General features: G+C 50.9%; 1 protein-coding gene across 4 annotated transcripts in view; it reads left to right on the top strand.

Annotated features, from left to right (window-relative positions):
* DENND2B (DENN domain containing 2B) overlaps positions 1 to 26,443 on the top strand; it is a 121,452-nt gene that overhangs the window by 75,953 nt on the left and 19,056 nt on the right. For 3 of the 4 annotated variants that reach the window (XM_003254907.3, XM_030829629.1, XM_030829630.1), the window contains 7 exons: positions 7,253 to 8,512; positions 12,221 to 12,357; positions 20,979 to 21,130; positions 23,063 to 23,278; positions 24,173 to 24,269; positions 24,844 to 24,888; positions 26,166 to 26,350. In XM_003254907.3, the coding sequence (XP_003254955.2) occupies positions 7,253 to 8,512; positions 12,221 to 12,357; positions 20,979 to 21,130; positions 23,063 to 23,278; positions 24,173 to 24,269; positions 24,844 to 24,888; positions 26,166 to 26,350 (2,092 nt within the window). The remainder of the gene's footprint in view (positions 1 to 7,252; positions 8,513 to 12,220; positions 12,358 to 20,978; positions 21,131 to 23,062; positions 23,279 to 24,172; positions 24,270 to 24,843; positions 24,889 to 26,165; positions 26,351 to 26,443) is intronic. The other variant, XM_003254908.3, reaches the window with a different exon arrangement.

Raw genomic sequence — 26,443 nt, 5'->3', positions numbered from 1 at the left:
GAGAAGTCCAAGCGCTGGAACGTTCCAGTGTTTTGGGGTCTGGATGAGGAAGAACTAGCTAAGGAGACCGACTGAGAAGAGCATTTAGTGAGAAAAGAAGAAAACCATGATGAGTGACGTCCTGAGACGCTCAAGAAACAGGGAGTGATCAACTGAAGCATAAAGCAGCATAGGGACGAGACTGTGAGAGCAGACGTCCAGCACAGGCACATGGGAAAGCGGGTGCTAGTGTAAGTCCCGCCCTTTTAGACGGGCATTGGGTCCCCACCTCTTTGTTGCCTTCTCAAGGATGTTATTCCTGCATTTGTGCCCTCTGTGTCTGCATTGACAACCTTTCCCTCTCTACTGGATCATTCCAGTTACAGTCACAAGGTTGGCATGGTGGTTCATGCCTGCAGTCCCAGCACTTTGGGAGGCCAAGGCAGGAGGATCACTGGAGGCCAGGACTTCAAGACCTATCTGGGCAAGATAGTGAGACCCCCATCTGTGAAAAAAAAAAAAATTAGCTGGATCTGGTGGCATGAGCCTGTAGTCCCAGCTATTCGTGAGGCTAAGGTGGGAAGATGGCTTGATCCCAGGATTTTTGGGTTACAGTGAGCTGTGTACTCCAGCCTGAGCGACAGAGCAAGACCCTGTGAGAGAGAGAGGAAGGAGAGGAAGAGAAGAAAGAAACGAAAAGAAAAGAAAAGAAAGGAAAAAGAAAGAAAGAGAGAGAGGGAGGGAGGGAGGCAAGAAAGAAAGAAAGAGAGAAAGAAAGAAAAGAAGAAAGAGAGAGAGAAAGAGAAAGAAAGAAAGAGAGAGAGAAAGATGCTTCCATTATGCCATATTCTTCTCCAGCTACCATCCCATTTCCTTGTTCCTTTTTTAGGAAAACTGTAAGAGTTGTCTGAACTCTGTCTCCACTGCTTCTTCTCCCTTTTCTTGAATTTTTCCAGTCGTGCTTCCCTTCCTACCTGTCTACCAAAACCTGTCTCCATCAGGTCACAGTGACCTCCATATTTCAGATCATTTCTCAGTCCTTCTCTTACTCAGTCGCTGGCAGGTTTGACTCAGTTGATCACTCCCTGTTTCCTGAGCATCTCAGGACATCACTCTTCATGGTTTTCTTCTTTTCTCACTAAATCCTCTTCTCAATCGGTTTCCTTGGCTAGTTCTTCTTCCTTGTCCAGACCCCAAAACACTGGAACGTCCCAGCACTTGGACTTATCTAGCTACACTTACGCTCTAGAGGATCTCATTTGGCCACATGGTTTTAAATATTTCTATATACCACTAATGACTCCCATATTGAAATTTATAACCCAGACTCTATTCTACCAGTGCTCAGGCCAAATATCCTGATGCTGTCCTAGACTTCCCTTTTGTGTCTCTCACTGCTCATCTAACCCATCAGCAAATCGCGTTGGCCCAGCCCTCAAAGTAGATCCGTCTCTACCACTACCCTTCTGATCCAAGTCATCATAATAATCGCTTGTCTGGATTGCTGCAGTGGCCTTCTAAATAGTCTCCTTGTTGCCACCTTTGTACCCCTGCCTGTCATCCTCTGATGTGAAGTCAGATTCTGACACTGTCCTGCTCACACCCGTTAGAGCTTCCTTCTCTTTGAGAGTGTAAGCCCAAGTCTTATCAGTGGCCCGTGGGGCCTTCCATGATGTGGCTTCTGGTGTCTCTCAGGCTCATCTCCAGCCCACACTTCGTTGTTTCCCTCCACTCTGGCCACACTGGCCTCCTTGTTGCCCCTGGAATACAGTAGGCATGCAGTTATCTTTGCCCTACTGCACTTTCTGTCTGGAACATTCCTCCCCTGGATAGACACATTGCTCACTTCCTTCGGGTTGTGTTCATGTGTCCCCTGGCAAGAGGGGCTTCCCTGACCTCCCTATGTAAAACAGCAACTCATCCCCACTGCTCATCTCTGATCCCTTTCCCTTTCTTTTTGCTTCTTTATTGGCCCCCAAACCATCTCACAGAGTTGATTTGTTATCTGCTCACTCTAAACAAATAAGGCAACTTGATGTGCCTCTACCAGAATGTAACCTATAGAAAAAGAGACTTTGTCTGTTTTTAGTCTCTGCTGATCCTTTTTTTTTTTCCTTTGAGAAAAAAAAAAAACAGGGTCTCACTCTGTTGCCCAGGCTGGAGTGCAGTGGTATGATCATGGCTTGCTGCAGCCTTGACCTCCCAGGCTCAAGCAGTCCTCCCACCTCAGCCTAAAATAATGCCTGGAATAGACTTGGTGCTCAATATATCTGGTTGAATGGATGGAGAGCCAAAATGTGTCTCTGGCCTGGTGGGGTTGCACACTGTGGTCTTGGTGATAGGTGGCTTCCTTTGTTCAGATGCAGAGAAGGCTAGCAAGGAGCTGGCCTAGGAACCAGGAAGAAGTGAAGCTAGAGACTGTCAGTGGCTTTGCTCCCATGGTGGCATCTGAAGGCAGGCCCTGCCCTTCTCTTGGCCGTGGTCTCCTCTTGTCCAACAGGGGAGAATGATCTTACTTTCCCTCCCAGTCTCAGTTTGAGGAACTAGGAAACAACTAGACAGAGAGGAGCTGAAGCCCAGGAATGAGCACTCTCTCCCATCCATGTCAGGGGATGCCACCTGCTGTGCAAACTTCGTCACGAGGATCTAGGTATCCTGACACCTGGCTCCCATTGTGTCCCTCCTGAAGCCTCCCTAGTGTTCCCTCTCTAGGTGAGACTCTCCTGACCCTCCTTCAGCCTGGGAGCAAAGACTGATGGAAGCTGATTCTTAGAGTGGCTGAACTAGCTCCACTTCCAGGGAGTGCCCCCATAAGAGCATCAGAGCCTGTAGTAGTGAGAGAGAGATCCAATCCATACATCATGGAAGCTTAGCTGGCCTGTGGGGAAGGAAGGCCAGGGCAGTGGCTCTGCACTGGGATGGGATGGGCCAATGATACACAGGTGTGGCCTTTCCCACCTGCATCTTTTTACTACTGCCGTGGAGCAAATCACCCCAAAACTTAGTGGCTTAACACAGTTGATTGTTTCTCACATTTCTGTGGGATTTCTGGTGGTTCCTCCGCTGGTTTCCCCTGGGCACACTCATGTAGCTGTGTCCAGCTGGGTCTGGGTCCAAGGTGGCCTCATTCATGAGTCAGGCAGTTGTAGGCTGGCTATTGACAGAGGTGCCTCGGTCACATTCCATGGGACCTCTTGTCCTCTAAAAGACTAGACTGGCTTCCTTATGTGACGGTGTCAGGGCAGCATTCCAGGTGGGTAAAGGGAGAAACTACAAGGCCTCTTGAGGCCTCAAGTTTAGAATTTGAACAATTTCAATTTCTACTGCCACATTGTATTATACTCAAAGCAAATCACCAAGATCAACCAAGATTCGAGTGACAGAGCAATAGACTCCACCTTTCCATAGCCTGAGCTGCCAAGAATTCATGGCCATATTTGATTTACTCCCTGCCCCCGCCCCCCCCCTCCTTCCCCGACAACGTTCAGGATCCATTGACAGTGGCAAACTGACCAAATTTCCCAGGTGATTACTCTGAAGAGTCAGTCCCTTGTGAATATTAGTAATTATCAAGCTAAGATGGAACACTCTGTGTTAGGCCCCAAGCTCAACGCTCGACAGGTACTGTCTGTTTCTCACAGGGATTCTCTGAGATATGTGATCTTTCCTTTTTTTTTTTTTTTTGAGACTCTTGTTTTCACTCTTGTTGCCCAGGCTGGAGTGCAATGGCGTGATCTTGGCTCACTGCAACCTCCGCCTCCTGGGTTCAAGCAATTCTCCTGCCTCAGCCTCCTGAGTCACTGGGATTACAGGTGCCTGCCACTATGCCCAGCTAATTTTTGTTATTTTTAGTAGAGACGGGGTTTCGCCATGTTGGCCAGGCTAGTCTTGAACTCCTGACCTCAGGTGATCCACCTGTCTCAGCCTCCCAAAGTACTGGGATTATAGGCGTGAGCCACTGCACCTGGCCGAGATAGGTGATCTTCCAACACCCATTTTATAGTTAAGGAAACTGAGGCTTAGGGAGAGAAGATTACTTGCTCAAAGTCATGAAGCTTATAAGTGGCTACCCTGAAACTTGAACCCCAAGGCTGTGATGTTCTTACCCTCTGTTGAGACTGACTGGCTAGCCATAACCTGATTAAAAAAAAAAAACAACAAAACTGTACTAATGATAATGAGCATTTCACATCCATGGTCTCATTGGCTCAATATGACAACCCTGTGATGTAAAATGCGGAACAGTTTTGAAGGAATGAAACTGGATGTTCAGAGTGTGAGTCCATTGCTAATAAGAGGTAGAATCAGAAACATGCAGACAGATAACAGAGAATTCTACCCTCAAGTGAGAATGTCACCCGAGGAGGGCAGGGCCTTATCTTTATTGTTTACCAGACCTTGGAGTGAGTGACTGGTGCCTTCTCTGTGATACGGGGCTTCAAGTCAGCACAGGCAGGCTCCTCTGTGGTACAGTGCACTGGGCCTGGCCTGTGTAGGGAGGCTGGGGCAAGGGTAGCACGTGAAGCCATGGGTCCCAGGTCAACAGTGACACCAAAGACAGGACCTTCAGAGGAAAGGGCCAGTCTACTCTCTATTTTATGCTGCATGAGAGGGGAGAAATGAAACCTCAGTTCAAGCAGGGTAGACATTGAGAGAAAGTTCTTAACCTGTGAGGATTTATTCGTGCTGGAACCACTAAGGGAAGTTATAGAATCATTCTTTCTGAAAGCATGCTGGGATCAGATGGACCAGAGGCCCTGAATCATTTTCCTATCCCAAGGAGCCATGCCCCACACTACTATAAGTAACAGTGGTTCCATGGACTGGTGAATTCTCTCCTGGGCCACTGGGGAGACACAGCCCTAGGGAACTACATATCAAAGTGCCTGAGCTGGTGAGGCATGTATAGTTTAAAAAGGCTTCCCAAGAGATTGTGAGTCTCATTTGGTGCCTGCCATCTCCCAATAGAATATAAGCTTCATGAGGACATGAATTTATGTCTGTTTTGTTTATTCTTGTATCTAGCGCCTAGAACAGGCCTAGCACAGAGTAGGTGCTCACTAAGTATTTGTCAGATGAATAAACAAATGAAATTGTCCTCTGTCAAATGCATCTTCAGTTGAGAACTAAAACAAGAGTCCTTTGTGTAGCACAGACACTCATTCACTTAGGGGCTAGACTGATGACCTTTTCTATTTATGGTTCTATAAAATAAGAAAGACCTAAGGCCTCCATGAGCTGTGAGGAAGTTGGGATCTCCCCCCGCCTCAAGCCTGGCGCCTTGCCCTGCCGCTCCCTACCCCAGGGAGTGCCGAGGCTTACTCTGTTCACACCTCCTCACTGAGCAGAGCCTCTTTGGTCATCGGCTTGGCTGGGCACTGAATTTCTCTCATCTGTGGCCATATACACATGGGATGGCTCTTGTTTGACTTGCCCTTTGAAAAACAACTTAAGCATGTTGAGGTTTCCTGTTGATTGGGGGCAGCCAGAGGCCTGTGACCCAGCAGGGAATTGTCAGCCAATCCCTGAGTCACCCAAGCTCCAGTTTTCTGTGTGTGAGCGAGCAGTGACAGCAGCCTGGCTCAGGGGCAGCTGGCTGCCTTCCTGTGGATGGCATGGCATTCCGGAGCCTGAGAGGCTGGGCAGCCCAGAGCTGAGGGCCACGGCCTTAGGGTCAGGTAGGCCTTGTACTGTGCAGTGTTGGCAAATCCTGCTGTTTTTGAACTGAAACTATTTGGAAAGAATTCTGAAAGTTGACAGTGGTTACTCTAGTAGACAACTAGAAAAGTGTGCCCAAGAGGAAGTATGCTCATGGTTCTCTTCAATAAGCTCACCTTTCCCTTCCTTTTGCTGTTCATCATTCACCGAGCACCTTCCAGACACTATCTGTTTGTCTCTGGGCCTAGAAGAAACCATGGTCTAGTAGGGAAGACCAAGAAGTCCCTTGATACTTACAAGTGCTGTGGCAGGGGTGTGCCAAGTGCTGTAGGGATTTCTCTTGAGCTGCCTCAGGGCCCTGGCGGTTCAGAAAGTGGCAGAGCACTGCTTCCTCTTCAGAGAGGCAGCCTAGTATAGTGGAAGTTCATGTCCTGGTTTCACTTACCAGCTGAGTGACCTCGGATGCGATATTAAACCTTTCTGTGCCTTAGTGTTTTTTATTTGTAAAATGAAGATAATAAACATGATAATAACCTCATCGAATTTTCAGGAAGATGAAATGAGTTAACATATGTAAAAGCATTTATTCAGAATTGTTCCTTGTATTTGCCAAGATCTGCATATAGATTTGGAGCTGGGACATGGTAGATGCTTACTGGATGTGATGCCACTGCTGGAGGGTGGGGCTGCCTAAGGAGTTGGCCTCCCCACTCCATTGGCTTCCTCAATGACAGAGTGGAAAAGACTCTTTCCTGAGGGGCCCTTCTGACCTTTCTGAGGCCCTCAGGGATTTTAATTCTGGTCAGAACCCAGCATGAAGAAGCGAGATGTTACGTCTAGTAGCAGAAGTCCCAGGGGAGACAGAGGCTTGTTAAGGGGAAAGATCAAAGGGTTTGAGTGTATGTGGGGGCTACTTCAGGGAGTGGCGATGAAGAACCACCTTGCACCAGTTCACAAGAGCTGATTAGTGGCATCTCTTCTCAACTCCACAGCCAATGACATCACATTGGTAGCTCAGCCATAGTTGGAATATTTATACTACCAAAATTGGCAAGTGCTACCAATCTGCTGTTGCCCCTAGAGAGCCGGTTGTTCAGACTTGTTTGGTTTTGGGTTTTTTGGTCCCTTTTTCCCTCTTTTTGCCATACACAGAGTCTCACTATGTTGCCCAGGCTGGTCTTGAACTGCTGGGCTCAAGTGATCCTCTTGCCTCTGCCTCTCTAAGTGCTGGGATTACAGGCATGAGCCACACCTTCTGAGAACTGGTTGTTAAGCATGTGGCAGCACACCACTGGGCTTTCTGTCCTCTTGTTGGCAGATGTAGACTCTTGGGATGCTCTCGCTTGGCACAGAACAGGTGTCTGTTTCAGACGTTACTCAGGGTGCCTGGGGATGGTTTGGGCAGAGAGACCTGTTGAGTTTGGCCTGCTGTGATTAAGGAGCTATTGCTCTCCTTGAAGACAGCCTTCAAGGTGTATTACTTGAATAGAGTACTCTTTGAGAGTCCTCCAGGAAAAAGATGCTGAGTTCTGTAAGAATAAAACAGGATGCCACTGGTTGGTCAGCCACTCACTGCCATTTTCTTTTCTTTTCCTTTGTTTTGTTTTGCCCCCAGGTCTCAGTCAGTCTCTCCACCTCCAGTTCTCTCCCCACCAAGGAGTCCCATCTACCCGCTCAGTGATAGTGAAACCTCAGCCTGCAGGTACCCCAGCCACTCCAGCTCCCGGGTGCTCCTCAAGGACCGGCACCCCCCAGCTCCTTCACCCCAGAATCCTCAAGATCCCTCCCCAGATACTTCCCCAGCCACCTGTCCCTTCAAGACCACTAGCTTCGGTTATTTGGACAGAAGCCCTTCGGCGTGCAAGAGAGAAGCCCAGAAGGAGAATGTCCAAGGCGCAGCCCAGGATGTAGCAGGGGTAGCTGCCTGCCTCCCCCTTGCCCAGAGCACGCCATTCCCGGGGCCAGCGGCTGGCCCCCGGGGCGTCTTGCTGACCCGTACCGGTACCCGTGCTCACAGCCTGGGCATCCGGGAGAAGATCTCAGCATGGGAAGGTCGCCGAGAGGCGTCGCCCAGGATGAGCATGTGTGGAGAGAAGCGGGAGGGCTCTGGGAGCGAGTGGGCGGCCAGTGAGGGCTGCCCCAGCCTGGGCTGTCCCAGCGTGGTGCCGTCCCCCTGCAGCTCAGAAAAGACCTTTGATTTCAAGGGCCTCCGGAGGATGAGCAGGACCTTCTCCGAGTGTTCCTACCCAGAGACTGAGGAGGAGGGAGAGGCGCTCCCTGTCCGGGACTCTTTCTACCGGCTGGAGAAACGGCTGGGCCGGAGTGAGCCCAGCGCCTTCCTCAGGGGGCATGGCAGCAGGAAGGAGAGCTCAGCAGTGCTGAGCCGGATCCAAAAAATTGAACAGGCCCTGAAGGAGCAGCCAGGCCGGGGGCTCCCCCAGCTCCCCAGCAGCTGCTACAGTGTGGACCGGGGGAAAAGGAAGACTGGAACCTTGGGCGCTTTGGAGGAGCCGGCAGGGGGTGCGAGTGTGAGCGCTGGCAGCCGGGCAGTCGGAGTGGCTGGAGTTGGGGGGGAGGCGGGCCCACCCCCAGAGAGGGAAGGCAGTGGTTCCACTAAGCCCGGGACCCCTGGAAACAGCCCTAGCTCCCAGCAGCTGCCATCGAAGAGTTCCCCCGATCCTGCTGTGAACCCTGTCCCCAAACCCAAGCGCACCTTTGAATACGAGGCTGACAAGAACCCCAAGAGTAAGCCCAGCAATGGTCTACCTCCTTCACCCACACCTGCTGCTCCACCCCCTTTGCCCTCCACCCCAGCCCCGCCAGTCACCCGGAGACCCAAGAAGGACATGCGTGGTCACCGCAAGTCCCAGAGCAGGTAACGCATGCCCCTCCGGTGTGTTGTAGCTGAATACCGTGGTTTTCTTTTAAATGGACAGTGCAAACACAGATTGTAGGATGGGTCACAGTCAGTAGTGCTCTGAAATACTGAATAATTGTTAGGTGGTAGTTGTGGTAGTGAAAAATGAGATTGTTCTACTCTTACAAGATACTTGGACGTGAGTGGGAATGCTTACAGGATACTTGGGACCTGAGTGCTGGTCACTGAAGGTATTGTCTGGGCTTGGCCTTTGGGGTAGAGCTGGGCTGTGTCCTGCACCTGTTGGAGCTTCTTCAGTCTTCCATTGGGAGTAGGTAAAGCAGGCAGTCCTTTGCGGACTAGTAGGATCTTAGCCTCCTTACAACCTGAAGTACCAGCATTAGAAATTAATTTCTTTGAATGAAGCATTATCTGAATACTGCATTTTATCATTAACATGGTAGTGTCTGCAAATTTAACACAATTCCCTCTCTTCTGAGGGCCTCCTGGCCATACACGAACCCTGGGCCTATATCAAGAGGGGATTATTGGGGAGATTGGTGAAAAAAGGAGTAAAACAGGAATGAGCCTGTTCCGAGGCTCACGTTGGTGTCCTGGTCAGTCTCAGGATTTCTAACCCCAGATTACTAAGGGCAGTCTCCCCAGTAACTTGGAGCTGGAGCTATTGGAATTGGTGAAAGCTGGCAGGCATCTTGTTCTCTGAATCAGGGTAGGCTGGGAGTGAGCTTCCTTCGGAATACTCATCTGCGTACACCTTACTGCCTTTCTTATCTAACCCCACAACAAATGGGTATTCAGGTTTGTTTCACTTCCAGGGATTCTTTAGTCTGTCCCCACACTTCAGGCTTCATCTAACATATCCCATCTCATACATAAACTTTCCTGCCATGTGCAGAAAGGAAGAAATTTCAAAGATTCAGACCCCCGAGTCGGAACAGCCCATGGCTAAGGGTAATCCCATGTTTGAGTCCACCCCAGAATGCTCACTGGCTCTTTAATTCTTAAACGGCCTGCCAAGAGTGTTTGCTTTGTCCTTATTCATCCAATTCTATAAACATTCATCTAGAGCCTACTGTGCACCAAGATTGTGCTGGTCAACAGGACGCAGAGGCAAATAGGACATGGTTCTTCCATTCAAGGACTTCGTGGTCTGGTGCACAGATAAATCATAGATAATGTCATACGTGCCGTGACTCATGGCAGTGCAGGAGGCTGCAGAGACCCAGAGAAGGGGCATCTGAGTTAGATGGGGGAGAGAAGGGAGGCTCCTCATAGAGGGAGTTGCTGAGCTAAATTTAGAAGAGCCAAAAGCAGTTGACTAGGTGACCAAAGGGAGTGGGGGGAGAGTTCATCAGCCTGAAGGTTTTACACATATTCTACCCCACACTGCATTTATATATAATATATACACACATATACCATATATAGAGGAGTCCCTTCATGTAAGAATTAATTAGCAAACTTAAATCTGTGCTCTTGGAAAAAGAGAAACAGTTCCAAAAGTGCAGTCTGTTCTGTATGCCGTTTCACGCAGTGAACATGTTCCATGAGGAGTAGAGATGGTAAGTTTGTGTCTGTTACACCAAGTGTGATTCTCATATTTAATATACTTTTTTATTAAAAAAAAATGCAGTCCAGGTGAGGTGGCTCACACCTGTAATCCCAGCACTGTGGGAGGCTAAAGTGGGAGGATCGTTTAAGACCAGGAATTCGAGACAGCCTGGGCAACATAATGAGAACCCATCTCTACAAAAAATTTAAGAAATTAGCTGGAGTGTTGGCATATGCCTGTAGTCCCAGCTACTTGGGAGGCTGAGGAGGGAGGATAGCTTGAGCCCAGGAGGTTGAGGGTATAGCGAGTATGATCACACCACTGCACTCTAGCCTGGGCAACAGCGCAAGACCTTGTCTCAAAGAAATGTGTGTGTGTGTGTGTGTGTGTGTGTGTGTGTAAAATGCAAGCCAAGCCAAGTGTTTCTTCTGGCATTCAGCCAAAAAAAAAAAAAAAAAAAAACCAACCTGGGGAGACACTATTAGTTTTAATGAGAGACAGAATGTTGGTCCTCAGTGTGACACCTTCCTGGGGGATTTTCAAGGATAATTTGATTGAACATGATTTGTGTCTTATTTACTGACTTGAGGGCTACCTGCATACGATGCTGAGTCTACTGTATATGCCAAAGAAAACTTGCTCTCACACTAACTCTGGTCCTGGGCCAACATTTGTGAACCACTGTGCTCAGCCACTGGATGTTTAACTAGTTGAGAATCTGGGCCAAAGACAGAAATGTGGGAGTCATCAAGATAGAGATGGTAGATATGGCAATGGCCCATGGATATTTGGTCCCTAGAAAGTGCAGAGTGAGAAAGAGTTTTTAAGACAGAACTCTGAGAGACCCGGACACTTAAAAGGCAAATGGAAAAGGAGGACCCCTCACAAGAGTCTGAAAAGTAGTGGCCAGAGAGTTAGTTGAAAGCCAGGAGGGAATGTGTCACAGAGGCACAGGGAGGAGATGCCAATATACAGAGTGTTCGGTTGTGTTGAGTGCTTAGGGCAGGGGCAGGCAAGCTAAGAACAAGCTGTAGCCTTCAGGACACTTTTAGTCCTTTACCTACACCCTAGGACTCTCAGGAGAAGCTGTTAGTAAACAAGAGAAAAAGGGCTCTATTGGCTGAAAGGTCTGATGGTGCCCCAAAGAAGAGGGAGGTGTTCATGGGTGGGAGGAGGGATCCAGTCAGTGCCTTTCTTTCTCTCCCTCCCCAGGAGCCTGCGGGGACTTGCCTTGGAGAGGGAGAGGATGCAGTTGGGGTCTCAGATGAGGGACGTACCTCTCCCATGAAGGAGAGGGGCAGAGAGTGCTGTAGGCTCAGGGTGTCTTAGGAGACAACAAGCTGTGGTCTTGAAATTGTACAGTAGAGAGGAAGGTTGTCCAAAGGATGGAAAGGAGCAAGCTAGCTGAAGGGAAGCTTGGTCTTGGAAGCAGCTTCTGGCTGCAAATTGTCCTCCCAGCTCCACCTTGGCAGTGGTCTTATTTGTTTTAAGGGCTCAGCCCTTCCTGCTTCAACAAACCACCCAGCAACAACTGTTTTTCCAACCCCCTGACAGCCCTGAGTGGGACCCTCCCAGTGTTGAACCTTCCTACCTGCTTAGTGCAGTGGCAGGAGTCCCCAGCTAGGATGCAGATGAGGATGTGAGACCACAGAGGCAGACCAGGCACCCAATTCCAGTGGAATCACAGACACTTCTCAAGGAGGATATTCTCTAGGGCTTGAGGCCAAAATTATAGTTAAGAGCTCAGGCCCTGGAGTGAGACGTTGCCTGGGAGAATCGTGCCTCTGTCACTTCCATCTTCTCTTTCACAAAATGTCACAATACTGGTGACACTGTTGTGAAGATTAATGAGATAACACATGTAAAGGTGCATTTGATGCAGCACCTGGAACAGCATGCTTTTAAGCTGGGGTAGTTGTTGTTACCTAATAGCAGAATTATTCGGGATAAGGCACATTGCAGGCACCCAGGCTGAGGTCTTTCAGACCATCTGTCTCTTCATTTGGATGGTAAGTTTGGACCCACCTTGATGCTGTTTCAGAAGCTGGCTTTATGAGGAGGGCCTATGGTCTTTGCTGTTGCCATGGACATTCCCCAGCAAGGCAGCAGAGATTTGATTCAGCAGGAATGACTCTTGCTCTTGTTATCCACAGAAAATCCTTTGAGTTTGAGGATGCATCCAGTCTCCAGTCCCTGTACCCCTCTTCTCCCACTGAGAATGGTACTGAGAACCAACCCAAGTTTGGATCCAAAAGCACTTTAGAAGAAAATGCCTATGAAGATATTGTGGGTAAGCAATGGCAGAGGTGGCGGCTGGGTCATCTCAGGGGACTGCAGAAGAACAGGAACAGGAGGAGACACCTAGATTGACCTCCTTCACTGTGGGCAGGCATGGTCCCACCTTCTGGAACTCCTCCTGGAATGGGACATCAGGGGAAGCACCTTAGCAAAGATAGAGCGGCTTTGTGATTAAAAGCTTGGCTCTTGAATGAACTGAAATCCAAAGGACCTTTGGGGACATGAGAAGGAGAAAACGACATCATTCCTTTCCTTTATTTTTAGAAGGCTTTGAAGTCCAGCAGGCCCTCTTCCTTAGCTGTGTGCCCTTAAGGCAAATCACTTAACTTTTGTGAAGACTCTGTTTTTCTCTTATAAAATGATGATGTGACTATATTAACAACAACAGTAATAGTAATAATATTTTGAGCCGGGCATGGTGGCTCATGCCTGTAATCCCAGCACTTTGGGAGGCTGAGGCTGGTGGATCACCTAAGGTCAGGAGTTCGAGACCAGCCTCCATCACTACTAAAATACAAAAAATTAGCTGAGCATGGTGGCAGGCACCTGTAATCCCAGCTACTAGGGAGGCTGAGGCAGGAGAATCGCTTGAACCCAGGAGGCGGAGGTTTCAGTGAGCTGAGATCGCGCCATTGCACTCCAGCCTGGGCAACATGAGTGAAGCTCCATCTCAAAAAAAAAAAAAAAAAGTAACAATACTTCATAAGGTTATTGTTAGAATTAAATAAGATTGAGTGTCTGGTACAGGCCTGCTACCTGGTCAGAGATGGCCATCTTCTTTCTGTGTTCTTACGTGGTGGAAGGGGCGGAGGGAGTTCTCTGGGGTTTCTTTTAAAAGGGCCGTAATTGGTGAAGGCCCTGCACTCATGACCTAATTACCTCCCAGAGGCCTCACCTGTAAATACCAGCACACTGGGGATTAGGTTTCAACATAGGAATTTTGGGGGACAGAAACATTCAGTCTATTGTACAAGCTAACACGTTTCATTGCCCCAGTTTCATGGGTGCTGGCAGAAGACACGAGACCTCTGGGTCACAAAGGACTTTATTACTCATGGCACAGCAAGCAGCATGAGCTTCGTGTTCATACGGATTTCCCCTTGTGCCTAAGTCCCATGGGGCGGTGTGGAGAAGGCCCAGGTGGAAGCTGCACACGCTGCGGGTCCATGTTCCAGCTGGGGAGCCCAAGTGTAGGAAACCCCAGTCTTTTCAGAGACTGCTGGCAAACCTGCCTAACCTTTGTCCTTGGAGGAAACATTATCTTTATCACTCTGGTCAGGAAACAAATCTGCCTCTGCCCTGAAGGGAGACACTATCTCTGTCTTCCAAGGCTGTTTGCTGTATAAATACCCTTTAAAATACAGTCGGGAACTATCAGTTCCTCTTGTTCAGAAGAAGGGCAGAAATGCAAGACTCCATTGAGATTTGTCTTCCAACAGGTGGGAAGACATGGTATTGGCAAACTTGTGTTCACGGATCAGATGAAAGATAGGTGCTCTAGGCTGGGTTGCATTTGTTTTGTTTTTTGGCGTTCATTTCAATTCTATTAGCATCCTCTTCAGTAAGGGACTTTGATTCTGCTCAAGTGAAGTGTGCGTATCATTGTAGGTCAGTGAGGAGGAGAGAGGCTGTGTGTTGCCTGCTTGCTGGCTCCCTCTCTATGTCCCTGTCTTGCCTCTGTCTTGGGCCTTGATCTGAAGAATGTGGTGTTAGTTAATACAGGAGAGAGAGAAGTGGCCCAGGGTAGAGGGAACCCTCCAGATTCTCAGAAGCCTGGAATATTTCTTTTTCTTTTTTTTTTTTTTTTTTGAGACGGAGTCTTGCTCTGTTGCCCAGGCTGGAGTGCAGTGGTGCAATCTCGGCTTACTGCAAGCTCCGCCTCCCGGGTTCACGCCATTCTTCTGCCTCAGCCTCCCCAGCAGCTGGGACTATAGGTGCCTGCCACCACGCCTGGCTAATTTTTTTGTATTTTTAGTACAGACAGGGTTTCACTGTGTTAGCCAGGATGGTCTCGATCTCCTGGCCTCGTGATCCGCCCGCCTCAGTCTCCCACTGTGCTGGGATTACAGGTGTGAGCCACTGCGCCCGGCCAGCTTAGAAGCCTGGAATCTTATGAAGAGAGGGCCATCTGTTCCCTCATTTGATCTGAGCCATTGGTTTCATAGCCGTTTCCTTACCACTTGCTGGGCCAGCGTTTCTGGGGAGACAGCAGCCATGCCGGGACCTGCAGGGACACTGCTTTCCCAGGAACAGAGTGTATAGTATGTAGCCATGCAAAACTGGGTCACAGCAGGAAGACTGTGGGAATGAGGTCCCTAGAACAGCAAAAGAGTTTGGGGAGGGAGGCCCTTTCCCTTACCACCGGGGAAAAGACAGCTTTGTACCTACAGGCCACCCAGAGCAGAGATCAAGAGCTAGGGACATCAGAACAAAAGATCCAGAAGCCAGGTGGGCAGTTAAGGAAGACGCCCCAACTGCAGCCCATACCCCAGCCACCCAAGAGGCAGCCAATGCTGTTCCTGTATTTCTCACCTCCTTATGCAAGACCAACATCCCAGAGCGGAAGAAAGTCCTCCCGAGTGAGTGAGTAGGCAGAGGCCTAGACACACTTGCCCTCCTCTTTCCCTTCTCTCAAACCTGACCTAAGAAGGCCTGGGGAACAGCTGTGTTGCCCAGGACAGTTCTTCCAAAATTCTGCCCCCCAAACATTGCCCCAAAAAATCCTGAACAGAGCCCTGGATGGTGGAACCCTGGACAGAGAGAAATGGTTGAAGCCATCCCTTTCTCAAATTATTTCAGTTCAGATGATCCAAGAAGGTATCCCCACAGGAAATCCTTGTCAGATAATAGAGAACGGGAGGAACACAGGATTGCCAGCACCCAGCATAGTCAAGGGACATCAGAAAAACACAGCCCTCTCTGCCCACGGCAGCACCCACACTGGGTGCCCCCAGGGTCCTGGGCAGCAAACTGACACATTGCAGTTTCTGCCAAACTAGAGTGAATGAGAATGTACCCTGCAACAGGAGGTAGGGAGGGGGTGGGGCAACAGAGCTCCCTCCCCACTCATTAGGGAGGACTCTCTTCCACTCTGGGTGTTGCATGAGGAGTTAAAAAAAATATGGGAGCAGCTTGGCTACCTCTTGGGTGGCTGAGTACAGCTAGGGGTCAGCGCTCTGTGGGCAGAAGGTAGACGTAGCTGCTTACCTGGCTTCTGGATCTTTGGAGCACTTAGAGAACAGGGAAAGAAGAGAGGGGGAGGATGTGGGAGAAAGGGAGGGGAGCGACCCAGGCACCAGTTTGGGAATATACTACATCGGATGTTTAGGTTTTGCTTTGGCCTCGTGGGGTGGTGGGGGTGGTTTCCGGAGTCTGCAGTTAGGACAGTGCCCTGTGCATGTTTTCCTTTTTTATGTCCCCATAGCAGCCCAATCTGAATTTCTGGGACCTGACTAGGGAGGCCAGAGGGAAATACAGAGGAAAATATTCTCTTTCTGTTAGATTCTGGTGGGTTTCTTTTTTCTTCCCTGGGGACAGGCCTGAGAGTTCAGAGCTCCCCACAAGGCTTCAGGAGGTGTCTTATTGCTGAACTCAGAATGGCAGTTTCCCATCTTGCCTAGGACTGATCAGTGGCTCGGACTTCCTGGGAGCCATCTCTCTGGTCTTGGCCCAGCCTGTGCTCTGTGGGGTGAAGGATGACTCTGACCCCGCTGGATCAGGCTTCTGCAGGCATGCAGGAATGGAGCTGTTGGGAGGCAGAGAGCCTAGTGCTTATCTCCATCTTGGGTGCTGGTGATTGGACTGGAGTCCTGTCTGTCAGAGGTGGAGGGCCAGTTGGCCCCAAGACAAACATGTCTCTCTGTGAGCATTGGACTCGAATGGGGGTTGTGGGGGGTTTGCTGGCCTCCTGCGTACACTAGGCATGATGCCTGAGGAGCTGGGGTGGGGTACTCCCAAACATGCTGAGGTTTACCTTGCTAACTTGCAGAAAAGGAGTTCGGAAAGAAAGTTACTGCCTTGCTGCTTCCTGGGCTGCTATTTCTTGCCTGTCCCATCTGACATCTGCCCCTGGAAGATGCTGCTATTCTACAAGACCTTATGTTTGCATTCTGAGCCTGACACTTAAAAATGCACCCAAGGAAGCAGCTTGTTAAGGAATTATGTGTAGTGGCCTCGGCGCCTGAGCTGCATTCCTGCAGATTCCCACTCCCATCAGCTAGCCTGGGCTGAGGGAGCGTTTCCAGGAACTTCAGTGGGATGCAAGCTGGGGACCGGGCCAGTCAGCCTGGACTGCAAAGGCTTTTGAGCCTCCACTCTCTCTGGTTGCTTCCCTTATTTGCCCCCAGGCTGGGAAACAGTAAGGAGCAGAGGGCACCCACTGGGATGGAGGTTGCAGTGGGAAACAAAACAGCCAAGAGGTGCAGCCTGGGAAGGTGCCAGGGCTGTTGAGAAATGGTGTCAAGGCTTGGAGGGTGGGCAACAGCCAGCCCCTTAGAGGCCCCAATCCGATCTGTTGCCGGGGAGTTGGGCTCTTAGCCTGGCCCTTTCTGTCCTGTGTGAGAGAGGGAAAAAGACTGAGAACCAGGAGAAACAGCTGGTTGGAACCGGACGTTGTTGGGGAGGGAAGCTGCAGACCCAGGACCCTAATAATGGGTGTGGTCCAGGAAGCTTAGGACTGTGTTAGGAGAAATTCTCAGTGCCTGTGTGTATACACACACCCCTTTCCTAACTGGTTTTTCCAGTTAGGTTGGGGCTGGGGGAGTGCTGTATGTGTGGTTAAGACCAAAGGAGTTATGGGGAGGAGTGGGAGGTTGTGGGGAGGAGCGGGAGGTCGTGGGGAGGAGCGGGAGGTCGTGGGGAGGAGCGGGAGGTCGTGGGGAGGAGCGGGAGGTCTTGGGGAGGAGTGGGAGGTCGTGGGGAGGAGTGGGAGGTCGTGGGGAGGAGTGGGAGGTCGTGGGGAGGAGTGAAAATTGTGGGGAGGAGTGGGAGGTTGTGGGGAGGAGTGGGAGGTCGTGGGGAGGAGTGGGAGGTCGTGGGGAGGAGTGGGAGGTCGTGGGGAGGAGTGGGAGGTCGTGGGGAGGAGTGAAAAGTTGTGGGGAGGAGTGGGAGGTCGTGGGGAGGAGTGGGAGGTCGTGGGGGGAGTGGGAGGTCGTGGGGAGGAGTAGGAGGTCGTGGGGAGGAGTGGGAGGTCGTGGGGAGGAGTGGGAGGTCGTGGGGAGGAGTGGGAGGTCGTGGGGAGGAGTAGGAGGTTGTGGGGAGGAGTGGGAGCAGGGCCCAGAGGGGCTGGATTCTTCCTTTAAGAAGATTAGTGTGACACCTTTGGGCTCTGACAGTCCCCTTTTAGAAGAGTGCAAAGCAGAAATTCTTGGTGATGCCTTTTGTCCCTTATTTCATCATCCAAGCTGGGAAAGATTGAGACCTCTCGCTTCTCCAGCTGGGCTTGCTGAGGGCCGGGCCTTCAGGGAAGAGGGTCCACCTCTTCGTCCCTCTCCAAGGGTCATGTGGACTGTCCCGAGAAAGCTGTGTGGGCAGGAATGCAGGTAGAAATTTGCAATCTGCTAGGCTCCCTGTCTCCCATTCATGCCCATGCTGAATCTCCCATTCAGCCCTAGCTCCTTCAGCTCTGTCCTCCATAGGACGCTCTGCACACCATTTCCCAGCCTACCGTCTCCTCCAACTCTGAGCCATTGCTTTGATATTTATTTGCTCTCAGCTGGTTCAGTTTAGTGGTCCAGGACTCAGGGTCCACTTGCCTCTGTACATCTCCACCCCCTGGCCCCCTGTCCACCTGGAGAGATGACTGGGAGAATCTATTTGAGACAGCTCCTCCAGGGCAGTCAGGAATGGTCCAGGAAGCTGGGAGATGAGTTAGGGCAGTGAAGGGACCAAGCTGAGGCTGGGGAGGCAGCATGTGGGCTGGGCCAGCCATCTATTTGCTGGAGAACTGATTAGTGGCTTTGTTACATCAGAGAGGACGTTAAACATTGCTGGAGAAGAGAGGCTGGCACAAGGGGCTGGGGAGGAGCAGGCCTTCCTGAAATCAAGTTTCCAGAGACAGGACCTATCTTGAGAACCTGATGTTGCTGGCTGTTTTCCCCTGGGTTGTCAGTGATGTGCACCAGCCTTGTACATCTGTTACTTCCCTGGGCCTCAGTATCCTATGTCTTTTTCTTAGAGCTTTGGATTTTGTATCAATATTCAAAGCTCTTACTGTAGGGAAAAGAAGGAAGGAAGGAGGGAGTGAGGTGAAGGAGGGAAGGATGTCAAAAAAGAGGGCTAGTCTTGGGACTCATGTCACACACTCAGAAGCCATTGGAAGTTTAGAAAGCTCTATCTAAAGCAGTGGTTCTCAGTGAGGGGACAACTTCACTCTTCCCTCCCTCCCTTCCTGCCTCCCTCCCTCTGTCTCCCTCCTTTCTTCCCTCTGTCCATCCCAGGGAGCATCTGGCAGTGTCTGGAGACATTTTTGGCTGTTACAGCTAAGGAGATGCTAATGTCTCCTGGTGGATAGAAGCCAAGGTTGCCACTAAACATCCTAAAAATGGACAGGACAATCTCCCACAACAAGAATTATTCAACCCCAAATGTCAGTGGCTTGGAGAAACCCCTGGGGTTGGGACAAGGCTTCCTATAGGTTGGGGATTATAATAAAGGCCCTGGCTTATCCTGCAGTCCAGGGCAGTTTGGATTTGTTGAGCTTGGCATAAATGTTCTCCCTGCCCTGATGTGGACAGTGATGCTCTGGTCCTGTTTTAGGGGATCAGAAGACTGTGTCCTGGCATTCTCCCTTCTTAGTTCCCCCACCTCCTCACTCCTGCAGGGCATATGTTGGGGAAGGACCAAGAAGTAGAGAATCCATCCCCAATGCATCCCTAAGTGCCCCACAGCAGGGTAGGCTGGAGAAAACATGCAGGGGGTGCCGGGTTTGCTATTTGGCTTCTTGCGACAGGGCTGCTGGGCCAGCTCCGCTTAGTCAGGGCTCTGGAATGGAGACAAGTCATTTTAATAGCATGACTGTGTTACAGGAAAAGGTCTGCTCCATTGCTGGGGACTCTGCTTGGAGTTGGGAATCACTTAATCCAGTCCCAAATCCCAATGACCCATCTTTGACTCATAAGTTTACAGAGATTTATATTGCTCCCACTGCAGTCTATTTAGCTGTCACTGAAATCCTTTCTTCACACCCACACCCTAACTCTGTAAGAGCATTTCCTAAATTCGTTGTGGTTCTGCATAAGTAGATGCCACAATGTGGAGGGAGCTCCACTTTGGAAATGGAGAAATCTGCAAGCATACAGGGATTGGCTCTTCTCCCGTGCCCTCTCTAGGAAAGCTTCACTCTCAGCAGCCTTTGTTCCTCATCCTCCAGCTCCTTCTTCTGCCTGCTTTCTGAGGAGTGGGGTCTGAGTTCCTCTGGGGCGTAAGGCACAGTCAGACATCTGTAGGACAAGTGTGGGACTCAGTGGTCACCCGGGCTCAAACCTGCTGCTGAGCAGAGGTGCTGGAGTGAGTCCTGCTCTGTAGCAGGAAAATAGGGAAAGGGGTGCAGAGAGGGCTGTGTTCTGAGTTCCCCAGGGAACTGTTCACCCCATGGATTCTGCCACCAGGATCGAGCTAGGACTGACCTGGCCCATGGTGTTACTCTATTTTAGAAAAGGTGTATGTTGGAGGGGTGGGGGCAGGAGATACAGCTTGTGGAAAGGAGTGCCACTCAACATCTTCAAGGGCAGGGATTGTGTCTTGGACTTTTCTGAGATTTTCTGGTAATGCCAATACAATGCCCACTGCCAGAGATTTTAGAACTAGTCCTGAGAAGCAAGAACTCTCCTCACCCCCACCCTTTGGCCCAGACTCCTTCCAAGCCTTTCACACCTCCCCTGTGTCACAGCAGGAGAGTTTGTTCCAAAAGGGGAGTGTTGATGGTTCTCTTTTTGCTGAGATCAGCGGTAGAGGGCATAGACACTACAGTAGGAGAGTCATTGAACAGATCATTACCGAACACTTCCTCCCTGCTAATCACTGTTCCGTTCCGAGGTTGCCTCGGTGAACAACACAAAACCCTGCCCTAAAAGACTTGTTGAATGGCATCGTAGGTGAGAGGGGGGCTCTCTACGGTTCTATGAGTTCCTCCATGCCCACCTTCCAAAGTAGGTCCCCAGGGAGATCCCCTGAGAGTTGGGTGAAGGGACAGCCATGTGACCTGAAAACCCTTCCTACCTTGAACTGTGTTATCTCTGGGGTGTTTGCAGCAGAGGGAAGGGAGCCAAGGAAAGACTCTTGGTGCTGGCTTTGTCCTCTGGCTGGGCACAGGCAGGGGTGGCTGAGCCAGTCTTGTGCAATCCCTGAATTTATAAAGCAGAGGCCAGGCTGAGCTGGGCTGGGGGTGGGGGGTGGGGGGGTGGGGGGGGTGGGCTCTGCTTCTGGACTTGGAGCCAGGATCTGTTTGTAGCCTCCCCACTGCAGACGGGCAGCTGCATGACTCATGAGCTGAGGGGCCAGGCAGAAGCCATTCTCTTTGGTTCACAGGAATTCTGCTTGTTTATTTGTGTGTGTGTGAGTTCGTGTGTTTCCTTCTTCCCTTCTCCCCCTTCTCTAACTCTTCCTCCTCTGCAGGAGATCTGCCCAAGGAGAATCCATATGAGGATGTGGACTTAAAGAGCCGAAGAGCAGGACGAAAATCCCAGCAACTGTCTGAGAACTCCTTGGACTCTTTGCACAGGATGTGGAGTCCTCAGGACAGGAAGTACAACAGCCCACCCACACAGGTAACTCAGCCCTGACATGGGCCTGTAGGGTTAGCGTGAGGGCCACAGTGGGGGCCTGCTCTTCCAAGACTTGGGCCCAGCTTCCACTCAGGCTTTTACCCTCATTAGTACTTGATAAAAGGTCATACCACCCTGAACGCGCCTGATCTCGTCTGATAAAGGAGGTCTCCTCAGCAAAGGGCTGTGCACTCAAGGATGTCCACCATGTTGAAACCTCTGTGGACAACTGGCACCTGCTCTGAGGAGCATCCTGTCCTATCTTCTTTCCCTTCCTACACAAGCTCTGAGCTGCAAAACTCAGCCAGGAGCACTTGCAGTCTCCTGTCTGATTATTTATCACCCTGTGGGAAACAGGAAGACAGGGCCCTAGTGGGAGTCTTGGCATTCTGCAACTCTGCCAGAAGTCATCTCAGTACTGGCATTAGGGGGCCAGGTGTAGGCCCCCAAACCACATTTGGAGAGCCAGACAGGTGTGTGTGACACCTGGAGCCACTCCTATGGGAGAGAGTAAGCATGAATCTTTAAGGAATAGACGGGGAGAAGGCAGAATGAGAGGAAAGGTGAAAAGCCAAAGGAAGCTCTTGGACTTCAGCTCCTTCTGTCCTTGTCCAGGGTATCAGGAGGCAGGTGGAGAGGCTTCTCTGACCTCCCCAGGTAACTCTAATTCTCTTTGCAAATGGAAGGACCTGGATATTATATAGCATTGGCCAGATAATATAAAAATGATTTCTTCTGGCTTTGGGATAAGGTGTTTGTTTTTATAAAAGATTTACCCCATAGCCGGGAGTGGTGGCTCACGCATGTAATCCCAGCACTTTGGGAGGCCAAGGTGGGCAGATCATCTGAGGTCAGGAGTTTGAGACCAGCCTGGCCAGTGAAACCCCATCTCTACTAAAAATACAAACATTAGCTGGGCATGATGGCGCACGCCTGTAGTCCCAGCTGCTTGGGAGGCTGAGGCAGGAGAATTGCTTGAACTCGGGAGACGGAGGTTGCAGTAAGCCAAGATCGCTCCACTGCACTCCTGCCTGGGCGACACAGCAAGACTCCATCTCAAAAAAAAAAAAAAAAAAAAAAAAAAAAAAAAAAAAAAAAAAAAAGATTTACCCTCTAATTAGGGCACTGTTCAAACAGGCTTCTCCTGAGTTTATGTTGCCAGATTGATTGGGTGAGAACAGGAAATTGGGGGCTGTGGAGGAAGGAGGATTTGCTGAAGAGTGAGGAAAGGCAATTCCAGAACCAGACAGTGGTTGGGTGTCTGTGGGGTACTTGCCTCCTGACAGGGTCCACGACAAGGATGGTGCCCTGGGATGAGAGGTCAGCGCACATGGAGAGAGGCAGAGAGTAGATCAGGGCTGGGGAGAGGGCAGCCAGGGCTTGTGGGTGTGGGATCCAATTCAGTGTGAGGCCTGCCTGGCCCAGCTTTGGTGGTAAGAGCCCGGAGCCCCTGTGTTCTCCATGGGAGCAGTTAGGAGGGCCAGGCTGCAGGATCTCCCAGCCCAGCAGGCTGGCCAGTAGGTTATGGCCTCTGCTGTCAGAAACTTTTTAGGATTGGCTCGGGAGCAGAGGTCCAGAAGACTGGTACCATCACCCAGGCCCAGTAATCCTTGTCCCAAAGCTCAGGAGGATCCCCCCAAAATTCCCACTTAGCCTTCTTTTTCCACTCAGATGAGAGCACAGGTGTTTTTAGCCTCTGCTTTCGTTTTTTTGCTGGCAGTAGTGAAGCTTCCTTTAGGGAAGGCAAGTATCTAACCTATCCCTGACCTGGCCGATTAGCAGCTAAAGTCTTAAGAGAGGGATGGAAGTTCCAGGGCAAGATTGCGGGGAGCCAGGGATGCCGGCCCTTGGCCTCTGTGTCCCCGTCCCAGCAGACAGGCACTGGCCAAGGCCTCTGTGGCGAGCCCCTCTCACATGTCCTCTCCCCCATGCCAGCTTTCCCTGAAACCCAACAGCCAGTCCCTGCGCAGTGGGAACTGGTCAGAAAGGAAGAGCCACCGGCTGCCACGATTACCCAAGAGGCACAGCCATGACGACATGCTGCTGCTGGCTCAGCTGAGCCTGCCGTCCTCACCCTCCAGCCTCAACGAAGACAGCCTCAGCACCACCAGCGAGCTGCTGTCCAGCCGCCGGGCCCGCCGTATTCCCAAGGTACCCTCCCCAGAGGCAGCCCACTGGAGCTGGGCAGGTGGGCGGGCAGGCAGCCAGCCTTTCTCTCTCTTTCCTGGCTTCCTTCCTTCCCTAATCTGGACTGCTTCCTCGATTCCCTTTGAATAAATTCTGGGTCCGTGTACTGTCCTCTTTTTCATCTGATTAATTCCCCTTTCTTATCAATAAAGATGCATTAACTGACCTTGGTGCTCAGATGTTAGAGGAAGGAAAGGCTAACCGAGGCTCCCCATTAGTAAGTGTGGTGTATGAATTTTGGGGTATCTGCACACATAAGCATTTCCAGTCTTTCAAGGACGTAGGACTCAAACGGGTTCTTCCTATAACTCTCAGCATTGAAGAATTTTCAGCAATGATTTTCACATAAAGGCAGCCAGGCCCAAATCCCCAGCCCAAAGCAGCAGGATTTAGCCAGATGGTATTTTTAGCCTGCAAACAATGCTTGGGTATATTGGGAATTTAGCTTCTTCCTGTCGGGGCCCCAGGTTATGGCCCAGAGGGGAAAGGCTAGAATCCTTGTTCCTGTTATTGCATCTCAGAAGCTCTTTGTCTCAGTTGGTTCAATGACTCTTGGGACCCAGGAGCTACCATCCTGTCTAGTTTGATCACAGTTCCTTCCTCTGGGGAGCTAAGTTTAGTGTCCTTGTCTTGGGGCAGGAGACCACTCCTGGGGGACTAGGTATATGGAGAGCTACCATGCATGGCTGGTGAGTCACCACTTGAGGTTGGTTCTGCAGTTAGACCAGTCCTGGACCCAGCGGGTGCAATGCAGAAAGCTTGTACCATTAAGGGCAGGGATGGGCTCCTACTCAGCCTTCTTGGAAGTAGGGCAACTGGTGTTAAAGTTACCTCACCCACCCTGCTTTTCTCACCCAGCTTGTCCAAAGAATTAACTCCATCTACAATGCCAAGAGGGGAAAGAAGAGATTAAAAAAGTTGTCTATGTCCAGCATTGAAACAGCATCACTGAGAGGTAGGCTTTGGTGCCGGAGCTGGTTCAGGTGTTTGGGGCCCTTGGGCATTAGGAATGGGAGAGGCATCAATTTACCTGTGGAAGGTAGAGCCCTGCCAGGAAATGGCCACATAGGAGGGAGGAGCAGACAGGGAAGAAAGGTCTGGGATGGGTTCCTTCAGACTTTGGGCTGTGAGGCCCTGAGTAGGGAGGTGGGTGTGGGAATCGGCTTCTGCAAAAGGAAAGGCCAGACTCACTGAGCATTGCGGTCTGTTTCCCATTTCAAATCTTGACCTCCTGGAGGCAGGGTCCATCTGTTCCAGGCCTGTAGTCCCCTCTTCTGGCTCAGCCTCCAACTGAGGCCCTCAACTTCCCTCATGGGTTTGAATATAGGATTGGCACTGCAGTGTGAGCTCTGAAGGAGCCTGGCCCCAGGCCACTCAGCTCCCTGCCTGCAGATGCCTGACCATGGGCCCAGAGTAGCCCAGAGAAGGTAGAGATCCATCCCCTGTGAGAAAAGTTGGGGTGGTGGGGGAGCAAAAAACATTGGCTGTGAGGTCCAGCAAGTATGTGTACTCTGCCGTTCCTTTTCCAGATGAAAACAGTGAGAGCGAGAGCGACTCTGACGACAGGTTCAAAGGTGAGGCACAGCTCCCATGAGTACGGAAGCTCTCCCAGCAGGGCTGCAGGGAATCAGCCTTCCCTTCCAATGCATGTGTGGTTCCAGTGTCCCTAACCGGCCTGATGTGGAGAGGCGACAGACAGGCCAGATACCAGAACAACAGAGCAGGGAGCCACAGGGAAGTCTGTCCTTATAGACATGTGAGCTCAGCCCTGCAAGGTTAAATCCAGATGTCTCCCTTTGCCAAATGTAAGGGAGGTGACCTGCCCAAACTGTCCCAAGCCATTGTCCATGGGAATTGGGTGCTAGATTTGCCTGGTAAATGTGGTAGATCTCGGCCGGGCGCGGTGGCTCATGCCTGTAGTCCCAGCACTTTGGGAGGCCGAGGCGGGCAGATCACGAGGTCAGGAGTTTGAGACCAGCCTGGCTAAGATGGTGAAACCCCATCTCTACTAAAATAATACAAAAATTAGCCAGGCATGGTGGCGGGTGCATGTAATACCAGCTACTCGGGAGGCTGAGGCAGGAGAATCACTGGAACCCCGGAGGCGGAGGTTGTAGTGAGCTCAGATCATGCCACTGCACTCTAGCCTGGGTGACAGAGCAAGACTCTGTCTCAAAAAAAAAAAAATGTAGATCTGGAGGGTCAGGGATGGGTACAGAAGATTACAAGGACCTCTTCTGGCAAGAAATGTGGCGTAGATTGAGGAAACTGTTTCTCTGGAGGCCCTGCAGCCCCCCATCTCCCCTGTCCCCAGAGAGGAGCCTGAAAAGGTTCTGGAACCTTCACATTCCAGGGTCCTTGGATAAATTTTTGTGCTTTCTCTACTGGGAAACCCTGCCTAGGCCTTCCTGGATGATTATCCTCTCATCCCCAGGCAAATGGGCAAGTGGACTTTGGATATAGGAGCATGGACAAGGCTCAAGTCCTGCTAGGGGCCCAAGGATGAAGCCTTGGTGGATATTCGTGTATTCTGGTCCTTTTGGTACAGGGACAGAGTGGGTGTCAAGATACATCCCTGGGTTTGCCTGGCCTCGGCAGTCCTCCTGCCCCAGCTCAGTCTCCAGAGGCTCTAGGAGGACCAGGCGCACAGCTTCCTGTGTCAGGGCAGAGTCTTTGTGCAGGGGTCAGCACCTTGTGCCTGCCAGTCCTCCTGTACTGCGAGCTGGGGATGGTATCAGACTAGGCTCATGCACTTAAAAGTGTTCCACAGCGATGGAGCCCTGAGCCAGGGGTAGAGAAGTTAACATGAGGCTTGTGAGGGTCCATTCCCTGATGTACAACCTGCCTCCAGCCCACACACAGCGCCTGGTCCACATCCAGTCGATGCTGAAGCGCGCCCCCAGCTATCGCACGCTGGAGCTGGAGCTGCTGGAGTGGCAGGAGCGGGAGCTTTTTGAGTACTTTGTGGTGGTGTCCCTCAAGAAGAAGCCATCGCGAAACACCTACCTCCCCGAAGTCTCCTACCAGTTTCCCAAGGTGAGGCCCTCTCTCTCCCCACCTTGCCCATATTCCCCCTCTTCCATCCTCTATCCGCCAGGCCTATCTGGGGAAGGAGAGAGATCTTGTTCA

Source organism: Nomascus leucogenys, chromosome 15, assembly GCF_006542625.1.
Source record: "Nomascus leucogenys isolate Asia chromosome 15, Asia_NLE_v1, whole genome shotgun sequence".
Classification (NCBI taxonomy): domain Eukaryota; kingdom Metazoa; phylum Chordata; class Mammalia; order Primates; family Hylobatidae; genus Nomascus; species Nomascus leucogenys.
Note: the sequence above shows the minus strand (reverse complement) of the source record. Positions and strands in the feature narration are given on the sequence as shown.